Raw genomic sequence first — 18,749 nt, 5'->3', positions numbered from 1 at the left:
AAGTTGCCATAATTACATTTTGTTAGAAAAAGGCTTGTGCCAAGCCATCGCTCTTAACTTCCATGGATTTAGTAAAGCTGCCCCATAACTCAGATTTTAAGGCTTGCAACACATCTTCAGTGAGCCAAATGAAAAAACACTGTAGGGATGTAACCACCAGTGTTGGAGAAAGCAGGACAGGAACAGCCAGGTGAGGCTCTGGGAAGCTCTGAAGGAACAGCTCATGGGCCCCAGGCTGCAAAATGTTATTCCTGTCACCTCAGAAATGTTCTCACCTTTCAGGGCCTCTTCAAGCAGTGTCTGATGTAAAATCTCTTCGTACACGTTCTCTACTTGGATCACACTTGTGTAATCAGCAAAAATGTACTGCTCGTATCTCTGCAGCTCCTGTGCAGGTAGGGAAGAAAGGAACAGATGGAGAAAACCGAGGGATTCTGAGTCCTACTGCAGCCAGACAGCTCAGAGATGCCATGGAGCAGGTCTTGCAACACCCCGTTACAGCTCCTGAGGTGCACTGTTTGAACTATGACTCCATGAGCTACGTGTGTCCACAATCAATGATGTACTTACCAAACACAATTAGTTACCTGCAGTACAACCACAGTTAAAAGCACTACACATCACTGCCTGCTGAAACAAACAGCTGCTGAGGAAATGCCTCGCAACTTGTTTGTCCAAGGAGGCAAAATCCACAGTGCACGGGAGATGTGGGGTTGGTTTTGTTTTTCTAATAGGTGTGTAACACTTTGAGCTCATTGATTTATACACATCAGGCTGTCTAACTGAATCACTATCATCAAGCAGCTGCTTGGTGGTCTATAAAAAGTAAATTAAGTGACCTCTGACCACTTCTAGAACAGGCACCTACATAAATCACCTGGAGGTTTTCAAGTTAAAGGTCAGGACTTGGCAGGTCTTTTCAGCTGTGCCACACTTTGGCTTCTAGAGCTGGCTGCTCATTTCTGCAGAGGCACAAATACAAAAGGCCGGTGGGAAACTAAACAGAAAGGGCTTGTGGAAGTTTGCTCCACCACTGCTTCCTCTGTGACAGACATGAGGTGTCTGCACACATATTCTAGGTGATAAAATGCTCGTCCCTGTGCTCCACACCTACCCAACCCATGACGTGGCAAATCTAAGCACTGAGCATGCAGGAGATCTGCACAGTTCTCTGAGAGCAAACAGCCTGACAGTGTTAAGGAATTACTACCAAGGTGCTGTTCCTCCCCTGCCTTCCCTTTTTGGTTTTTGAGGTTTTTAGTCACAGACACCTACTGGTTTGCATGTTGAAGCCAGTGTCTTCTGCATTGTGGGCAAGGTGATCTGCACCAGTGCCTCCTGGAATATCTTCTTGCGGATGGTGCTGCTGTCGTAGTCATATTGCTGCCAAAACACACCAGAAAGAAACAAGCCCACGCATGCCTGGGGTTATTCACCACTCCCACAGGGAACTGCTTCCTGTCAGCCTGTAGCTGCTGCATCACAGGTGCACAGGGGTTGGAATGGCCACACAGGTTAGTCCAGCTTCTACAAAATCACTCTAAAATCTACTGTTCTGGGATCTCTTTTGTTTCTTTTAACTCTTAGGCTAAAACCAGCCCCCGATTGCCCTCCCCAGGTGTTTCAGCACTGCCCTTTCTGAGAGTAACGAATCCTAGTGGCAGGCTAATTATAAAGTTAATTAAAAATTATTTATGCAGATCCACAGCATATTAATAATCTGATTTACCTACAATTAAAGGGACTGTACATGCAAATACTTTTATAAGTGTCTGCCCAGAACTAGGTTTTATCCCCCAAATGGGCAGCTTTGCTAAGTGCCACTAAATCAATATTTTCAGCTGGATGGTAAAAGCTTATCCTCTTTCAAATACTGAGGTACATTCATATAAAATATATTCTCTGTTTCCAGAAAGGCAGCCTGCAAATGTGCTACATGACATTTACCTTCAGCACTCTCAGCTTGACTTTTTCAATGGTTGTTGCAACTTTGGCCGAGTCTGCCTGGTGGCTTGGAGAAAACAACTGCTCAAAAGTATAAACTGCATTTTCCATCAGCTAAAAATAGTAATTAGAAAAAATCTGTTAAATATCAGTAACATCAAATTCCTGCAAACATGGTAAGTGCAACTGTTAACTTAAATTGTGTTTATGAGAAGGTGCTCTGAAGAGCACTGAAATGCTGCAATAAATAAATAAAATTAAAGCTGTGGTATCATTATCATGCTGTCCCAGCTTTCTTGTACAGATGTGATCTCATGTCACCACCCAAACTGATGGTGGCAGAGCCAAAATGCAGAATTGATTATCTGTGTATACAGACCAAAGTCAAAACTCATTATCCCTAATAAGAAGACTCCCATAGACTTCTATCGTTAATAAACAGTATTTAATCATACTGCACATCATTTTCAGTAGCTTTCATTATAATACAAATAAATAATCAGCAAAAATCACATAGAGTGCAATAATTTCTCTCAGAATTACGCTAAGCTGGCATTTACAGTATTTTCAGTTTATCATTAAGAATATTATGCCCCTACTCTGAAGATATTTCAGACAAACAGTTCTGCAAGTGGTAATTGAGTCTATTTAATGAGGCTTTGCATTTTCTTTAGCTGTTCCCATTCAAATTTTAACATTTTCTTATTGGAGAAGTACAGGGAGATATGCAGGGGGGCCCTTCCTTCAGCCAGTTGAGCACCGTGCTCCCAGATTTCCTGAAATTGGCCACTAGAGGATGCCAAGCTCCTAAGGCAAGGAATCCTGCTACACCCTCCACCCGAGGTACATTTTAGCCCAATACTACACCAACATAGACATGTCTGATTTCACTTATTTATGAAATAAATAATGTCCACGGACAAAAAGGGAAACCACATAATATTTTTATGAGGAAAATACCATCCTCTTAAAGAGGAAGATGCAATAACAGCATGTTTAGAACAATTCCTGCTATAATTTATTTCTTGTTAATTTTGACTCGTGTTCTGTTCAGAAAAAAACGACCTCTTAGTTTATATGGGATTTATTTTCTGTCTACTTCTTTGTCTTGACTCATGGTCTTCACTCAGTGAAAGACACTTTATTTGGCAGCATTTTGGAATGGTTCCCCCTGAAAAACCCAGACATGAAATCAGAATTTTATTTCTGAGTAATTCCTTGGCTGCTGGTTCTGGCTGTACTCAGAAGAGCTGCTTTTATCCTAGCCCTGTCCTAGACACTTGTTTTCCATATTCATAACTTCCACTCCATAGATCTGGACCAGCTCCATTTCTCAAGATTACTGAGCAGATTTGTAAATTTCCCAAATACAGATTAAAATCAAAGGGTTCAATGTAGAGCTCCAAGGCCACATCTGCCTTGTGATCCGGCAACTGAAATCAGTCTGCTGGCCAGCTCCTCAGAGACCTCTGGCCAGGCATCCAGGAGGAATCCAGGCAAAGCAGAGTTATAGACTATACCAACACACATAAGAGGGGACAAAGAGGGGGAGCTCAGTTTTCATCTGGAATGATACTGTCACCTCCACCACTGCCCTGAAAAGTGAGGCTGGATAAAGCACCTACACCTTGAAAGGTTGTCTGTCTCCGAGTTTCTAACATTAATTGCTTTACTTTATATTAGTGAGAAAATCAACTACCAAGGAGGAGACATTCCATTTTGGCAAAACACATTTAATACCCTCCCTGAAAAATCGAGCCTTGAGAAAAGGAATCAGGTGAATTTTAGCCACCCCACTAGTTACACACACAACTTTCTTGGGTGCTGAGACACTGGGAATTCAGAACCTGAAAGTTCAGGGGAACAGATGATCCATCCAAAATTTTCATGCCTTGCTGAACGACTCACACACATAGAGTCTCACAAATATAAGTGTCAAGCAGCTCCTAGCTGGTTTTCTCAGGTTTTGTTACCTGTACCTTGCCTGAGAGACACTCCGGGGCTCTTTCACAGCTTTTATCAAGATTACTTTGAAGCCGATTAGCAGGACAAACCTGACCTGTTCTCGCAGGAGGAAAAACTGGATCCTACAGTACCTCTTGCATGAAGTTCTGTGTCCTCTGAATCACAAAATCGATGTGATAGACCTTGAAGCGACTCTTGAGGTCCTGCAGGAGCTCCTGGAGCAGGTTCACTTTCAGATAGCAGGGCTCCATTTTCACCGAGTTGAAGGGCAGGGTCATGAGCTGATCCACATTCTGCATTCCCACGCAGGTTGAGAGAAAGTAACCAGAGGTGAATTTTTAATAGAGAATGTAACAATTTGGCTTTAACCCAAATTCTGGTATCTGCACTCCATTTGCACAAATACCACAAGACTTTCTAAATGACAAAACCAGGTGCTCACGCGCTTCCACCTGGGAAAGCAAATCCTGCTGCCAGCCAAGAACATCCTTGTGCTGATACAAAGGCTCCAGCTTTGTTTTGTCTTACCTCCTTTAGCCTGGTCATGTCATTGGTCTTCTGAAAGTCCTGGATGATTTCATTCACTTCCTTATCAAAAAGCGCGCGCACTTCCGTGAATCCGGAGCTGACGGGGCCCATGAGCTCCTCCAGGATGGAGGCGAGGAATGGCTGGATATTCTCTGTGCAGCACTTCTGGGCAGGCTCAGAAACACTGGCTGGGGGGGTCACACAGGACAACAGTTGCATTTAGAGACAGTGGAAGAAGTAACTGGAACTTACCTCTTTACAGTGAATTCAATGGTTTTGTACTTTTCCCTGGAGTCACACCACCACAGAGGGGATGAGGGTGTGAAAGGAGTTCACAGCTTTATGGGTGACACTGAAAACTCTTGTCCCAAGCCTCACCTAAGCAAACACTGGCAACTGGGGGGACTGTGAGTGGGGAGGAAAGGGCAGCTCTCAGTATGATTACCAGCTATTTATTTATTTATTTATTTATTTGCCAGCTTAAGCAACACCAACAACATTTTGCCTGATCTTTACATTCCTTTTTATATTCATAACAAAATTATGATTACTTCACATTAAATAAAATCCACCTAAGGAGCCCTTTGGCTTAAATATTCTTTGAAAGCCCATGGACTTGTCACATAACCAGAACCTGGTTTTGTGGTACATTCCTAGAGATCAGGTCTTTTAATGATGCTCATGTGACCTGTATCTTCACTACCTAAGACTGTGCAAGTGAAAATGAAAGCAGAAGGAACAACTCTGATCAGGATACTCAAAACCTGTCAGCTTCAATTTAAGAAGGCCTGATATTTTCACAGACACAGTGGCCGCAGGTATCAGTTCCCATCAAAGGCAGCAGAGGCTCATTTGTGTTCTGAAAATTGGTGTCTCCAGTTGGATTTCTCAAAACACACAAGGATTTCAAAATAAGCACATATAGTATTTTGAGCAACACAATGGGAAACATTGGAGAATTGCTCCAAAGCACAGCTGTTCCTCCACTAACCTTTGATTTTTCCAGCTAAGAAGTTCTTGGAGTTCAGAATCTGATCCATGTCTGAACGAATGGTCCCTTCAAGAGTTTTTGCAAATTCTCTACATTCTTCTTTCAAGGTACTTAATCCTTCTGCCACCTGCTGCTGGACTAAGCCATAGGTTTCCTCTACGATCTGGACCCAAATCAAATTGAGAAGCAGAGATCAGAATCAGCATCCACAGAGAGCTGCTACGAGCAACAGCTACTCTGCAAGGCTCAGTCCTTACCCCAAACCAGGCCCGTTTCCTGTCATTCCTCTTTCCCTTCATTTTAGGCAGGATCATTGTCTGGAGGTTAGGCAGCAGTTCCTCCATCACCAGGTTGCTCAGGATCTGTATGGTCAGGAGATGAAAATGACAAGTTCACACGCTGTTCTTTGCTTGAAGGCTCAGCACTGCAGCACAGAGTGATGTGTGCAGGCAGTGGTTCAGCTGTCCCTCCCTCCCAGCTGCCAGGAATTACCCACAGAGCCTAGATTTGAACTGCAACTCCTTCCTTACCTGTCCCACTCAAATGCACCAAATAAATACGCAAGACTTAATATACATCGCATTTTGGGAGTCTAGGCCTCCCTCTCCATGTTTTTATTTATGGACACTGTCTCTGGCCTGAGAAAGCTGCACCAACAGCCCAGCACAGTCCACATTCAGGATCACATCCCTGCTGTACCCAGCTGCTGGCTGAGCCAATACAGAGTGCAAAAACACCCCTCAACTTTCCATTTTCATCATGCCAGGGCTTTTTTATTCATGTCCGTGCTCCCAGACACTGCACTTCGTGTATTACAACTGCCAGAAGGATCTGAGGCATGCACCAACACCAGCAGAGGGAACAGGCAGGAACTAAAGCAGCACAAGTAAAGGACTCTGCAGCCCAGTGTAAAACAGGGCATAAACAGCCCCTATGGAAATACAACACTTAATACCTGCTGTAATATACCTCTAATATACCTCAAATATGCAATACACTTTTATTGTAGTTTCATTTAAGTACTTAGAGATAATGCCACAGCAGCACTTCAGCACTGCTGACTCAAATATCTGTCAAAAGCAATTCACTAATTCAGGTCCTAATGGCTCCCTTGAAAAAAATCTCGTGAATAACCCAAACTATCACAAATAATAAATGTGACAGCAGATCAGACAGATTTAAAAGCCAAGGGAAAGGCATGAAGCTGTGTCAGGGGAGGGTTAGGTTGGCTGTCAAGGAAAGGCTCTTCCCCAGAGGGTGCTGGGCACTGCCCAGGCTCCCCAGGGAACGGGCATGACCCCAAGGCTGACAGAGCTCCAGGAACTGGACTGAATGGTCCCTGTGAGTCCCTTTCAGTTCAGGGTATTCTGTGATTCCACAGCTTTATATTGTGAAGAATCTTGAGTTCTCTGGGAACATTTTTAAGGCATTGGTGGATCTTCCCTCAGGTGCCCTGGCTCATGCTCCCACTCCAGCCATGCTGCAGCCCCAGTGTGAGCTGACACTGCAGGGACTCCTGCCACCACAAAGGAGTGTCAGCAAATACATTTCTTTGCATTCTGCAAGGACTTTTACAGCAACAAATTTCAGCCTGCTTGCTCCAAACCACTCACTTAGCTTGGCTATTTGCCTAAAACAATTATTATGTTTGGTCCAAGCAGGCCATGAGAACACACTATACTTACAGAATGAATTATTGCTAAGAAGATAATAGTGGAACTAGGCTGGATGTCTTCTGATTACAGCTCTCTTGAGATATATAGGTTATGAGTAAGATGTTGGCAAGCAATAGGAAAAATAAAACATAAAATGAAACTAGCACTATAATAGCTCCATAACATGAAGGAGGAGGGGAGAAGAGAAAAACCCTCATGTAACTCCTTGAAGTAAGAATTTATTATCAGATGTTAGCACGGAATTTCAATCACTGACACGATGGCAGTGGGAAATACACTGTTTATAGATTTTTCTCCAGATTTCACATTTCTCGCATTTCAAAGGTAGGCTTCTTCTAAAACAATAATCTGGTTCCTTAAAACAAACCACTCTCCTTAAGGTTTTTTCCGTTTTCCCAAAGGGAAGCCAGATTTCATCAAGGAAAACAGCCGGCAGTTGGCACTAAAGTAAACAAGTAAACATTTGCTGCTGAGTGCTCAGTGTTTGGAAAAAAAATATAAATCAGGGTGCAAATAATGCCCTAGGAGTCATGTGGAGTCATGCCAGTGGGGTTGTGGGGTAATCTCAGCTACCATGAGTGCTCCAAAGCCAGGTGCCCAAGTATGGACTCCAACCCTGGGCTTAGCATTTCTCTTCTGCAGAACTGAAGTACACAGGTTTCTGGTGTTTAAGTGTAACTGTTACTCTACAAGACTCTGTTTCAGAAGTTTTTATTAAAAAAGATTATCACTTACTTATGAGTAAGAGATGTCTTAAAATCTCAGGTACTTCTATCTACGAAATTTTCTTTTTTAAGATGCCCTTTTAGCGAAAAGAATTTATAATCTCCACTACCCTCAGCTGCCATACCCAAAGCCAAGAACCCCACCAGGGATATATTCTTTTACCTCTTTTTCATTGCCAGTAATCATTTCCCATGTGCCATAGTGGCCCTTCTCCTGACGAAAGAACTGAATGGCCTCTAAGAACGCCTCCACTTCATACGTGGTCTGTTTGAGGAAGTCTGGAGAAAACAAAAAGTAACATAAACTATTTACCCAGAAATAATATTTAAAAATAACTGTCCTTTTCTGAGCCATTTCCCACTCCACATGCACCTAGCAGTAATATTTTTAAATCATTTACTAAGCCTGGATGCCTGGAGACCTTGGGCGTTCACTAAGATTTAGAAGTGCATTAACATAGGAAAGCTCATTCCTTGCCTTTACACCTGCGAGCAATGTAAGGTGGCACGTAGGAAGACTCTGACTGTGTGCGGAAGGGCCAACAGTTGGGAATTCTTCCTCTTTAGTTTACAATAATGGCAGGCAGCTCATTGGATAAATTGCTAAATCCCGAGATAACACTCCCCAATAAAGTTTTCGTTCCTTTGTTTTGTTAAGAAACTGAGGATCAAGATGGTTTTTCAAGGATATACAACAAAAAAGACCGCAACAAAGAAAGCAACATGCTTGTACCAGTTAAGAACAAAAACTCCTGACAAGATCATGCTGATTTCCCTAAATATTTCAGGAATGTTCAACCACAGCTCTGGAATATCTGGTTATTGTGCAAGGCCACTTCTGCCAGATGCGAGCTCTTCCTGAGAACAGTGTGGTGGCCTGGGGACACCTTGGCCTCAAAACAGAGTGAAGCAGAGTGGCTGCTTGGCAAAGCTGAGTGAAAAAACACTTCAGTGCTTGAAGTGCTGTGTCTTCACTATCAGACCATCAGGATTACTATCTTGTGGGAAAACAAAGCCACAATGGTTCACTGTCCCCTCTCCAAGATTATCTACTGCAGCCTTGAGCAGATGAAGTCCTGTTGTGCACTCTGAGAACAAAGGAGGGAAGAACAAGAATGCTGATTCTCTCAAAGGGAATTATGCTGCTTTAGAAGGTACTGATACATACAAACAATTGTGATGAGAAGAGTCAGGAGTAAGTCCTCAAGCCTTGCTTGTCAAGCAACACTTTTTTGGGCTTGCTCATGAAACTGCTCAAGAGAGAAGCTTTACAGGAGCCTTGCATAAATGCCAAGGGCAATGCAGGGATTAGAGAAATTATGGGAAACATGGAAGATTAACACCACAGTAATACCTGAAATATCTCCTCCATGCACTTGAACAAAAACAAAAGGTTTGGCAGCAGGGAGGGAAAACTGCAGGTCACACAGCCCTCCAATCATGACTCACATGTTTTCCTCCTTCACAGCTGCGCTCCCTCCTAACCCAAAGGGACAACAGACCATCCAAGAGGCTGGATCTTGGAGCTGCTGAGATAGTGACGCATCAGTGCTGACAGGAGTCTGCCCTCTACAATCATCAAGTTTTAAATCCATGCTCAAGGGAGTATTCTCTCTCTGTTCTGACTGTCCCCAAGCCTGCACTGTAGTGGGAAGAAGGTGCTAAAAATCCAAGAGTGATTCATTTGAATAGCTCATGGGAAAAACATTAAACTGTAAGTGCCATAAAATCCCAATCCCACATTCTTTCCTATGCCAGTAAACACAGGACACAAACACAGTCATGGCAGTCTCGCTACAAAAACAACTCCAAGCAGAAAGAAAGCGTTATCCTTCAAGGCTGCTACAATTGCTTAATTTAGGCAATTTCATTCTCACTTTCCATAGGAGGAAAAGATTGCCTCAGTGATAAGGCTTTGAACAAGTAGATCCATCCAGTGCTGGGCTGTGCAGAAGCTGCTGGCGAGGCACACGAGACAGAAGTACATTCATGGACAGGACTCAAGAAAAGGGAATTGTACCCAGCTGAAAGGAGCTGCCACGCACATTCTGCACGACCTCCGCGGGGCAGAGCCAGCGTTCTGCCCATCCCACCCAGCAGTCCATGGAAAGGCCGCAGGAGGGTGGTGGCTTGGCAGCCACAGCAAGGCCAGGGAAACAAGGGCTGGGCTGTTGGGGGAGCCCCGCTGGTGTGCGAGGGAGCAGCTGGGCCGTGGGCCATGGCAGCAGAGCTGCAGCTGCAAACGGGGCAGCTGGCAAAGCCCAGTGGTGCCAGGGACGAGTGTTCACCAGGGGGAAGCACGATGGGTGCTCCCCTCTCCTGAAGCCCTCACAGGGGCTTCCCCTCGGCCATCCTGGCCCCTGTCCTGAATGATCCACGTGTCCTGCTGGTCGTACGGAGGGGAGCAGCTGAGGACAGCTTGGTGCAGTGCTTGGCTGCAGTATTCCTTACCCAAATCTCACACCAAGCCAGGAAGGTTACTGAGTGTTCTCCAGCAAAAGGCCAGTGAGGCTTTACAGGTACCCAGACTGATACTGTGTGCTTAATCCAGGATACTTTGCACTTGGAAAATCACCCAAGCATCTTCTCTCACTGCCAATTAACATAACATCCCTTATGTGTGGAGATTAAAACAAATTTCTGCTTGTTCTGTTTAATTAAAAAAAAAAAAAAGAAAACGTGCCTAGAGACTCTACATATCCAAGCATAGAGCCCAATTTCAGTAACAGATTTCTTTTATAAGTGCAAGAGTAACTGCTATAAAGCTCCCTTTGACTTGGGGAGATGGAAGGACAACTGGAAGCACCACGACTTTATAAATCTTCCCAAACTTGCACATGTCTCAATGGTATGGCTCAGTTTGTTCAGGACTGCAGAAAGCTTTCTGGGAAGGAAGTAGCTTCCATGCAGTGAATAATTTCTCTTTTAAAAAACATAATTATGTCCAACCTTAACTCATCAAAATGACACCCAGAAGACCAGGCTACTGGACACCCTCTGAGAGCACCTGCATGTGGTGCAGAGGGTCCTGTTCCCAGTCTCAGCTGTCTCCCGTGCTTGGGCTGTCCTGGGAATGGCAGCCTTCTAACGGGGTGCCCGGGGCTATGAGCTACTCTTCTGTCCCTTGGCAGGTGAATGTTTGGGGAGTGATGAGCAATTCCCATTCCCAAGGTCCTGTGGGCTCTCCCAGCCCTATCCATGGCAGGACAGCTGCACCCTTGGATACGGACATGGCTACAGCCCCTCAGGACAGGCTGTGTCCATTTGTGACTCAATAACACTTCCTGTGCATCCAACAACAGCAGCAGGAATTAACTGCTCTCATGGATTTGGTCTCATCCACAGCCACGGATCAGCTGGTCTTACACCAGTCAGAACACTGGAGAGGTCTGTGCAAGAACTTCTGCAGATGGACCTCCTTACCAGAGAGGATGAGTGTTCCAGCTGCCTCTGGCTCAAACTGGATTTCCAGCAAATCCAGACAATATGAAATCTGCATTTGAACATTTCAGTTCAAACTGTGCATCTGCCTGTACTGCACACCTCTGCCTTGGGGCTGCTGGTGAGGAGGTTTAATCACTCAAATGATGATTTTTCTTAATTACAAGCAAAGGAAGATGCCTTTATAACACTGGCATGTTATAAAGTGATTATTTCAACATCCCATTTAAACTGTCCCTCTGAAGAGTAGCTGTCACTAATGGCACTTGGGGACATGGTTTAGTGGTGAAACCGTGGCTGGGTTAATGGTTGAACTCAGCTGCAATCCAGTAACAGTGAAGGGGTCTACTGACTGTGGATAAAGTGCTTTACCAAAGTGAGCTCCACCATGAAGAACAGCCTCAGCCTTTTGGCTGACATTTCACACAAGGCTGAGGCCCAAATACATAGCTGAACAAGTGTTAAGCCAGAATCCAGAAGCCTGAGCTCACAGAGCTCTTTTAATTAAAGAAATGCTGACTTGGACATAACGCCCTTCATCTGACCACCAAAACTCAGGAGCAATCCACCCTGCCATCATCTGCTTCCTGCAGCATCCCAGCCAGATTCTGCATGCAGGGAATATCATTTATATGATCCTGGAATTCTTCCTGCAGGTAACTATTTGATATTAGCAATGTGGCACCCAGTGATGGCTGTTTTGTAGGAGATTATCATGTCAGGGCCCACAGGCCTTGCTGGGCTCAGGCCCAGCAGCCTCAGGAACTGCAGCTAACTCTTCCCAACACAAGACATTCACAACCAAAAAAAAAACCCATGACTTTTTAGTTCCCTCCTACAAGACAGCAGGGCCCATGAATATGCTTTCAAATCATTCAAAGTGATAGGCTTTGGACAAAGACTGGAGAAGGCAGGAGAACAATCACTGGAAGGAGATGAAAATGACCAAGAAGCCCAGTCTGATGACCTTTCACTGAGGAGGAGAATGTCACTTACTAATAATTTTTGGAATATGATAAATGAGTAAAAAACTGCATTTGATTTTAGGTGATCTCACAATATTATTTCCTTGCTTCCTCATCCATTTGATGGAGAGATGACTCTGGTGAAGGCAGTGCCAAAGCATCTCTCATAACTCCTCCTTGTTGGTCACTTTATAGAGCCTTTTCCTGGGACACAAAAATCTCAGTATAGATATTAGTGCAGGGCCTTCCTTCTTGTGATGTTACAAATAGACAGTAAGAGGCAGATAAAGAAGTATTTGGAATTTGAAGTGCAGTCTCAAAAACTGGTGATTCCACCCCTTCTTATTTCCACTAGACACTGCTGCCCTCAAGAGAATAGATTTCATGCTAAGAAGTGTAAATTATGTTTTCCCAATTTTCTCATCCTTCCAAGTCATTCCTCCCTCACCATGGCATCTGTTTATTTCGTATATATTTAGAGTTGCTTTTCCCCTGCTTTCCACTATACACACTCTGTAATTTAAAAAATAATCAGTTTCTGGTTTTTAAATTTAGTTATTTTAAAACAAAAGCTGGTAAAAAAAAAGGAAAATACACAGCCCCAAATCAACTAAAGAGACAAGATAGTGGTACTGACAGTTCAAAGACAGTGCTCTCACTCCGACAGCCCCCAAGGATTTGGGGTGGAGGCAGCTGGAGACCATCAGGGAAGAAGAGACAATCCTGCAGGGAAGGAATCACTCTGCCAGTCTTCCAGCACCACAATTAGGGAACACCCTTCAAATAAAAATAAATGAGCACAATAAAAAATTATTTCCCTTTCTAAGAGCTCACGTGAGCTCAGCATGTTTTAAGAGCTGCTGCATTTAGATACCAAAGACAGCTGGTAAAAAAGACATGGCCATCAACCCCCACAAAATTAAACTGTGGAAATTCTGTCTCCAAAAAATAAGCAATGGTCCCAACCCACCGGGATGGCAGGTAGGAAAAGGAACATGCTTTGAACCTGGGGAGATGAGGAAAGCTCAGGAAGTGCACCTCAGGAAAAGGGAGGTTACCTGGGGCTTGGGACATGGCTCAAGCACAGCTGAAAATGACCCTCAAAATAAAAGGACACACATTTTACCCTCACAAAATGCTGTCCTGTGTTGCTAGCATCCAAACTGAGAACAAAGTGAAATATATATGGTGCTCTGGGCCTGAGAGGCATCAACCTCCCAGCTCTGGGGATTTCCTGCGAGCAGTGTGCTATCACATTATCCACAGAGCGTGTGGTGTGAAGCTGCTAACCACCAACAGAAGCTAGATGAGGTCACTTCCAAACATGATACAGCTCTGAAAGAATACGCTGTACTTATAGCAAATAGAGCTTCCTTCCATGGCCACCAAACCAACACTGAGCAGGGTTAACTGTTTGCTCATCGGCACACAGCACCCAGACTGAAGCTGTTCAAAGCAGCACCAGACAGGGCACAATGAACCTCCAGTGGGAAGCCCAGCAGGTGTGGGATTCATACTCTAAAAAAATTAATGAACACTGCATAAACACACAAAGGATCACAGTATCACTTATTTCTGACATTTTCCAGGTGCTTTCCAAACCAGCTACTGTATTCCTGAAGCAGGTGGGAATTTGGAGAAGTAAATGTTCTATTTATTGTGGCCTTTCAGTGGCTCCAAGAGAGATGGAGAGGGACTCTGGACAAGGGATGGAATGACAAGACAAGGGGGAATGGCTTCCCAGTGCCAGAGGGCAGGATTAGATGGGATATTGGGAAGGAATTCTTCCCTGTGAGGGTGGGCAGGCCCTGGCACAGGGTGCCCAGAGAAGCTGTGGCTGCCCCTGGATCCCTGGAAGTGTCCAAGGCCAGGCTGGATGGGGCATGGAGTAACTTGGGCTAGTGGAAGGTGTCCCTGCCCATGGTAGGAGGTTCCTTCCCACCCAAACCATTCCATGATTCTGTGATTTCTCTGCTGCAGAACTTTGAAGCTGGAGCCTGACCATCACCTTACTCTGCACAAATGAGTCTTCACAGCTCCTAAAACAGGCTGGGGTGGAGGGCTCAGGGCAGTGGCTCCCCTGCACCACCCCACGTTTGGCAGTATGCAAGAAGATGAAAATCAGCCCGAGGTGAGAGGGATATGAAGAACGTAATGGCAATTATGATTTTAGCACATTAATCATCTTTCTGTTTCAGAATGAATGTCACTCCTACAGACTGAAAATCCTCACCACAGTGTAGGAAACCTGGCTGGCAGGAAAGGCAAAAGCCACACTGACTGAATGTCATGCTGTAGAGCAAAAACATCCTAGAAAGAGCAGAAATAGTCTTATTTCAAGCAAAATACTCTATACAAATATTATCTATATCATGTCCTAAAAGTTTTAGTGAGTTTCTTTTATCACCCCACAAGCCTCATCAAAGGTATTTCTAGTGAAATGGCTTTGTCTGTTATGACTACATTAATATCCCTATGGATGTTTACACATCAGTTTGAAAAGTCTATTTGGAACTCATGTGACTGGTGAAAGAACAGCTACGGTCTCAGCCACTCATGTGGATCACAGGTGTTCTTCTCTTATTAACCAAAAAGGGGTTTAATTAACCCAAGCACAGCAGCTGCTTGAGAGGAGCCAAGACACAAGTCTTGGTAGATTAAAGGGTAAATATTATCTCCATTTGTACTTTTTCGCACCCCAATTTACCACACAAGCTTTCCAAAAGGCCTCACTTTCATCCCACTGCACAAAGACATTTTTCTTTAATGTCATAAAAAGCAATTTCCTCCTCAGTTCTCCTTTAATTGCTCCCTCCACATCCACTGGAAACGGGCAAAAAGAAAATCCTTCCCTTCATCTCCCTCTCTGGGGAGGAAAGGCCACCCTGTTTGTGGCGTGAAGTCTCAGAAACCCTTCCAAAGTGGTATGTGGACTCCTGACAGCTGCTCTCTATATAGAGATATATAGACACATTCATCCCTCGGCTCAAGGATTTCATGTCACCTTCTCAGCCTTTATCAGTGCTCCCAGAATTATTCTGAATTCTGGTCCAAGAGTTGGTAAGTCCTATACAAGTACTATAGACATGTAACATAGGAAATTTAGAAATAACTATGAGGAAAACATCTGTCAGATAAATTCAGAGCTGAAAAAGGAAATGCAGACACTGATAATGGCAACCCTGAAAGTCAGCGATGGAGAAAAAAAACCTGCCCTCCACAAGATTTTGCCTTTCTCTCTTGCTTAATATATTTCTTTATTATACTTCTTTAATATATTTATTGCTCAAAATAATTTTTGTTGTTGTTTCTGTTGAAATGGAGATGACAGGATATGGTTTTGAAAGTCCCTCAGCTTCCTGTGTCAGGAGGGTGATTGTCAAGATGTGGATGTGAAATCAAACCAGACCAAAAAAAAAAAAAAATCACGAAGTGAAACTCTGTGTCTCCCAGAATGAGCTAGTTGTCACTTCCTTCTCTTCATGCAGACTTCCCTCTATCCCAGCATCAAGTGGTCAGGATTCCCCACTTTCAACAGCAAATACTGAATGAAACTCATATAGGAAGCAAGAAGACTTAAAAAACCAAGTAATTTAAGAAGTACTCAGAAGAAACTTCAGTCTGATTTTCAAGGCATGCAAACATAAAGGATTAAAACCTGGGGAATAACTAATATTAGAGCCCTGTGAATATTCTGAGCCTTTCCCTCACTGTTACCATTGTGGGACTGATAAAACATCCCCATTAGGGGCTAGGTGGCCATTTTAGCAGCAGATTTCCCCCAAATTTGAGGTGTGCACTTGTCACATTTCACTAAGGAAACAGGGAACAAGATGGAACCAGGTAAGTCCAGGATGTGGATCAAAGTGGATCATGGGGCTAAGGCAAACCAAAGGATCCCATGCTGCCACCCCCATCTAACCTGGCAGGAGCAGCTTGGAAAATTGGAGGAGAATGCTAAACTGCTTCCTCCACACTCCACCTGAACTCAAGCACAGCTTCTTTAAAAAGCTGAGGAGTGTTAAAAATCCTCCACTGCTGTAGGTCTGACCGGCAGAGACACTTGGGAAGCACGGACTCCCCAGAAGCAGCAGACAACAGTCAGCAGTCCTCTCCAGGGACCCCCTGCCCCCACCAGGCTGCTGGGGTTCCTCTGCTGCTCCCTGGGTACTTGTCTTCTCACTGATTAGCCTTAATCACACCACCTCACAAATTAAAACCCAAAAAGCATTTGATCTTCATGTTCCATTGCTGGTGAAGGAGATCATTGTCTCCTCAAACCACCGAGCCCTCATAAATGAGTATAAAGAGCAAAGACAAGAGGAAAATTGAGAGGGGAACAACACAACAACCCACACTCCAAACATCTGAATGCCATTTCCCAGTGGTGCTCACTAAATCCTAATGCTTTTGCTCTGCCCAAAAGTCCCAGAAACACAGGCTGGGCTGGTATTTATACCAGAGGGAGACAGGAAGCAGCTGAATGCCAGGGCGGCTCCCAGCGCTGATTCACTCCAGCTTTCCATGTTTAACTCTGCTTCCTGGGAGAAAGGAAACACATTGTAGCCATGAGCTCCTCCAAGTCCTTGGCTAAAGCCCAGTGCAATACATTCCTTTCCAGGAGTGGCAGATCACATCAGGGACAGAAAGGCTACTTCTGATCAGACATGACATTCGTCTTTGTCCTGCTCTTGCCAAATCTGCCCTGGTAAATGGGAACTCGGCACTTTGGGAAGAGGTGGAGTGAGTATTGCCCTGGTCCGTGCTCCTTATCCCACTAAATTATATTTCACAATCAAAGAAGAAGGATTTTTCACAGTTCTTTTCCCTTTTCAACTATTTTTTAATAAAAGAGCACAGTCAAATTTTCTACTGCAGTCCCTACTTAACCCATTGTTTTGCTGCACATAGCTGTAACTTTGTAAGATTGCTCATACACCTGTTTTTGTCAGCAGAATTGTTTGCAAAAAAGACTTAAGAAGAATTAATAAACTAATATTTTTCAGTGATGTGTCAATGAATAGGAATCAATATGAAGCCCTTGGGAAAAAAATTCTCTCCAAGAGCAGAGTTTAATTTACTGAGGTGCTTGTCAGTGATCCTTTTTCCACTTGAAGCACCTAGATCTCCATGGGGTAACATAACTCCAGGAAATCCACACAAAAGGGGCTCCTGCTTCCTTGATAGCTGTTGAAACTCTGTTCCTGGTTCAACAGTAGATCCTAATCCAGACTGTCTTTATCTGCTTCTCACCCTGTTGGGCAGAAGTAAGGATGAGCCTTGAGGCATTGTCTGTCAGATAAAAACTGGACCACAGGAAAAGCTGAGAGGGATAAATCCTGGAACAGATGCATAAATGAGCACTAGCTAAGCCATATGAAATATAATGAAGTGCAGACTCACAGGCTTTGGAGACGGGAAAGACCTCTTAGGTCATCTAAACCCAGCTTCAGCCAGTTCAGGACTGGCCCCTAGAGTGATGTGCTGAACTTTAAGAAAAAAACAGGCTGCCAAAAGCTTTGTCAAACCCATTACACTTGTTCCAGGAGAGAAATTAAAATCCCCAAACCTCATGAACAGGTTTCAAGTCATGAAGTGCCAGGAAAACTTGATTGTGTCCTCATCTCCCTACCAAACCTCAGTGAGGAGCCAAGTCCAGAGTGTCAGGGCACTGTACACCACCTGGGAATGCAATTAGGGATTGTACAGCACCTGGACGGCATTGGGATCAGGAATGGGGAGTGTACACCACCTGGATAGCATTGAGATAGGGAATCCCATGTTTCCTGTGAAGAAGGCCCCTCAAACCAACCAGTCCTGACCCCCACACAAGTAACTGCACATCTTAGGAAACTGCCTAGAAATGCAGTCGTGTGTGTTTTCCTCGTGGGAATGGAGTCCTAAAGGAAACCAAGAATATCTTTAGCAGTGGAGACAAGGGAAAAGAGATGGTAGTCGAGAATGATCCAGGGAGGACAGCAGGAGAAAGCTGTCTGAGGGCAATGGGATGAAGCTGATGACCAGGTGACAGCTAAAAAAACATTCACCAGGAGCCACTTCTGTAAATAAAAGGGACTGTTCACACCCTGCACTCACAATTCATTTACCCACAAGCCTGGGCTTCAGACAAGCAGCTGAGTTTAGTGGAGAAGTTGCTGAGTGTTCCCATCTCCCACTAAGGGCAGCAGGAGCAGATGGGACTCCAAAGTGACACTAAAGGCATGGAAAACCCTAGAGACCAGCGGGGAACTGAGGGCATCTTGATGGAAAAAACGTAATCTGAAAATCAGGAAAGCATTTATTTTTCTGAAGGGTCCAATTCATAAATGATCTTCCAATTTCTTGGCAGCAAAGCTGTTTTTACAACCCTAACAAGTCACAAATTAGGGTTTTTTTAAAGTTCTCTAGTCTAACCAACTCAGAAAGTGATATTCATAATTTGTCTTTGTGCAGACAATCAATACTGTGTCCTACACACCATTCATGGACCAGTTACAAGGCTTAACCATGGCTG

General features: G+C 44.2%; 1 protein-coding gene across 2 annotated transcripts in view; it reads right to left on the bottom strand.

The window, feature by feature from the left end:
• NIBAN1 (niban apoptosis regulator 1) overlaps window positions 1–18,749 on the bottom strand; it is a 53,852-nt gene that overhangs the window by 4,103 nt on the left and 31,000 nt on the right. The window contains exons 1-9 of one of the 2 annotated variants that reach the window (XM_068199500.1): window positions 16,695–16,776; window positions 7,993–8,108; window positions 5,686–5,790; window positions 5,429–5,591; window positions 4,438–4,625; window positions 4,041–4,202; window positions 1,948–2,058; window positions 1,276–1,383; window positions 276–387 (exon numbers count right to left, since the gene is read on the bottom strand). In XM_068199500.1, coding sequence (XP_068055601.1) covers window positions 276–387; window positions 1,276–1,383; window positions 1,948–2,058; window positions 4,041–4,202; window positions 4,438–4,625; window positions 5,429–5,591; window positions 5,686–5,790; window positions 7,993–8,108; window positions 16,695–16,761 — 1,132 coding nt within the window. In that variant the 5' untranslated portion in view covers window positions 16,762–16,776. Of the gene's footprint in view, window positions 1–275; window positions 388–1,275; window positions 1,384–1,947; window positions 2,059–4,040; window positions 4,203–4,437; window positions 4,626–5,428; window positions 5,592–5,685; window positions 5,791–7,992; window positions 8,109–16,694; window positions 16,777–18,749 lie in introns of those variants that run through there. The other variant, XM_068199499.1, reaches the window with a different exon arrangement.

This window comes from Anomalospiza imberbis, chromosome 9 (genome assembly GCF_031753505.1).
Source record: "Anomalospiza imberbis isolate Cuckoo-Finch-1a 21T00152 chromosome 9, ASM3175350v1, whole genome shotgun sequence".
NCBI classification, from domain to species: Eukaryota; Metazoa; Chordata; class Aves; order Passeriformes; family Viduidae; genus Anomalospiza; species Anomalospiza imberbis.
This window is presented reverse-complemented; position numbering and strand designations above follow the sequence as displayed.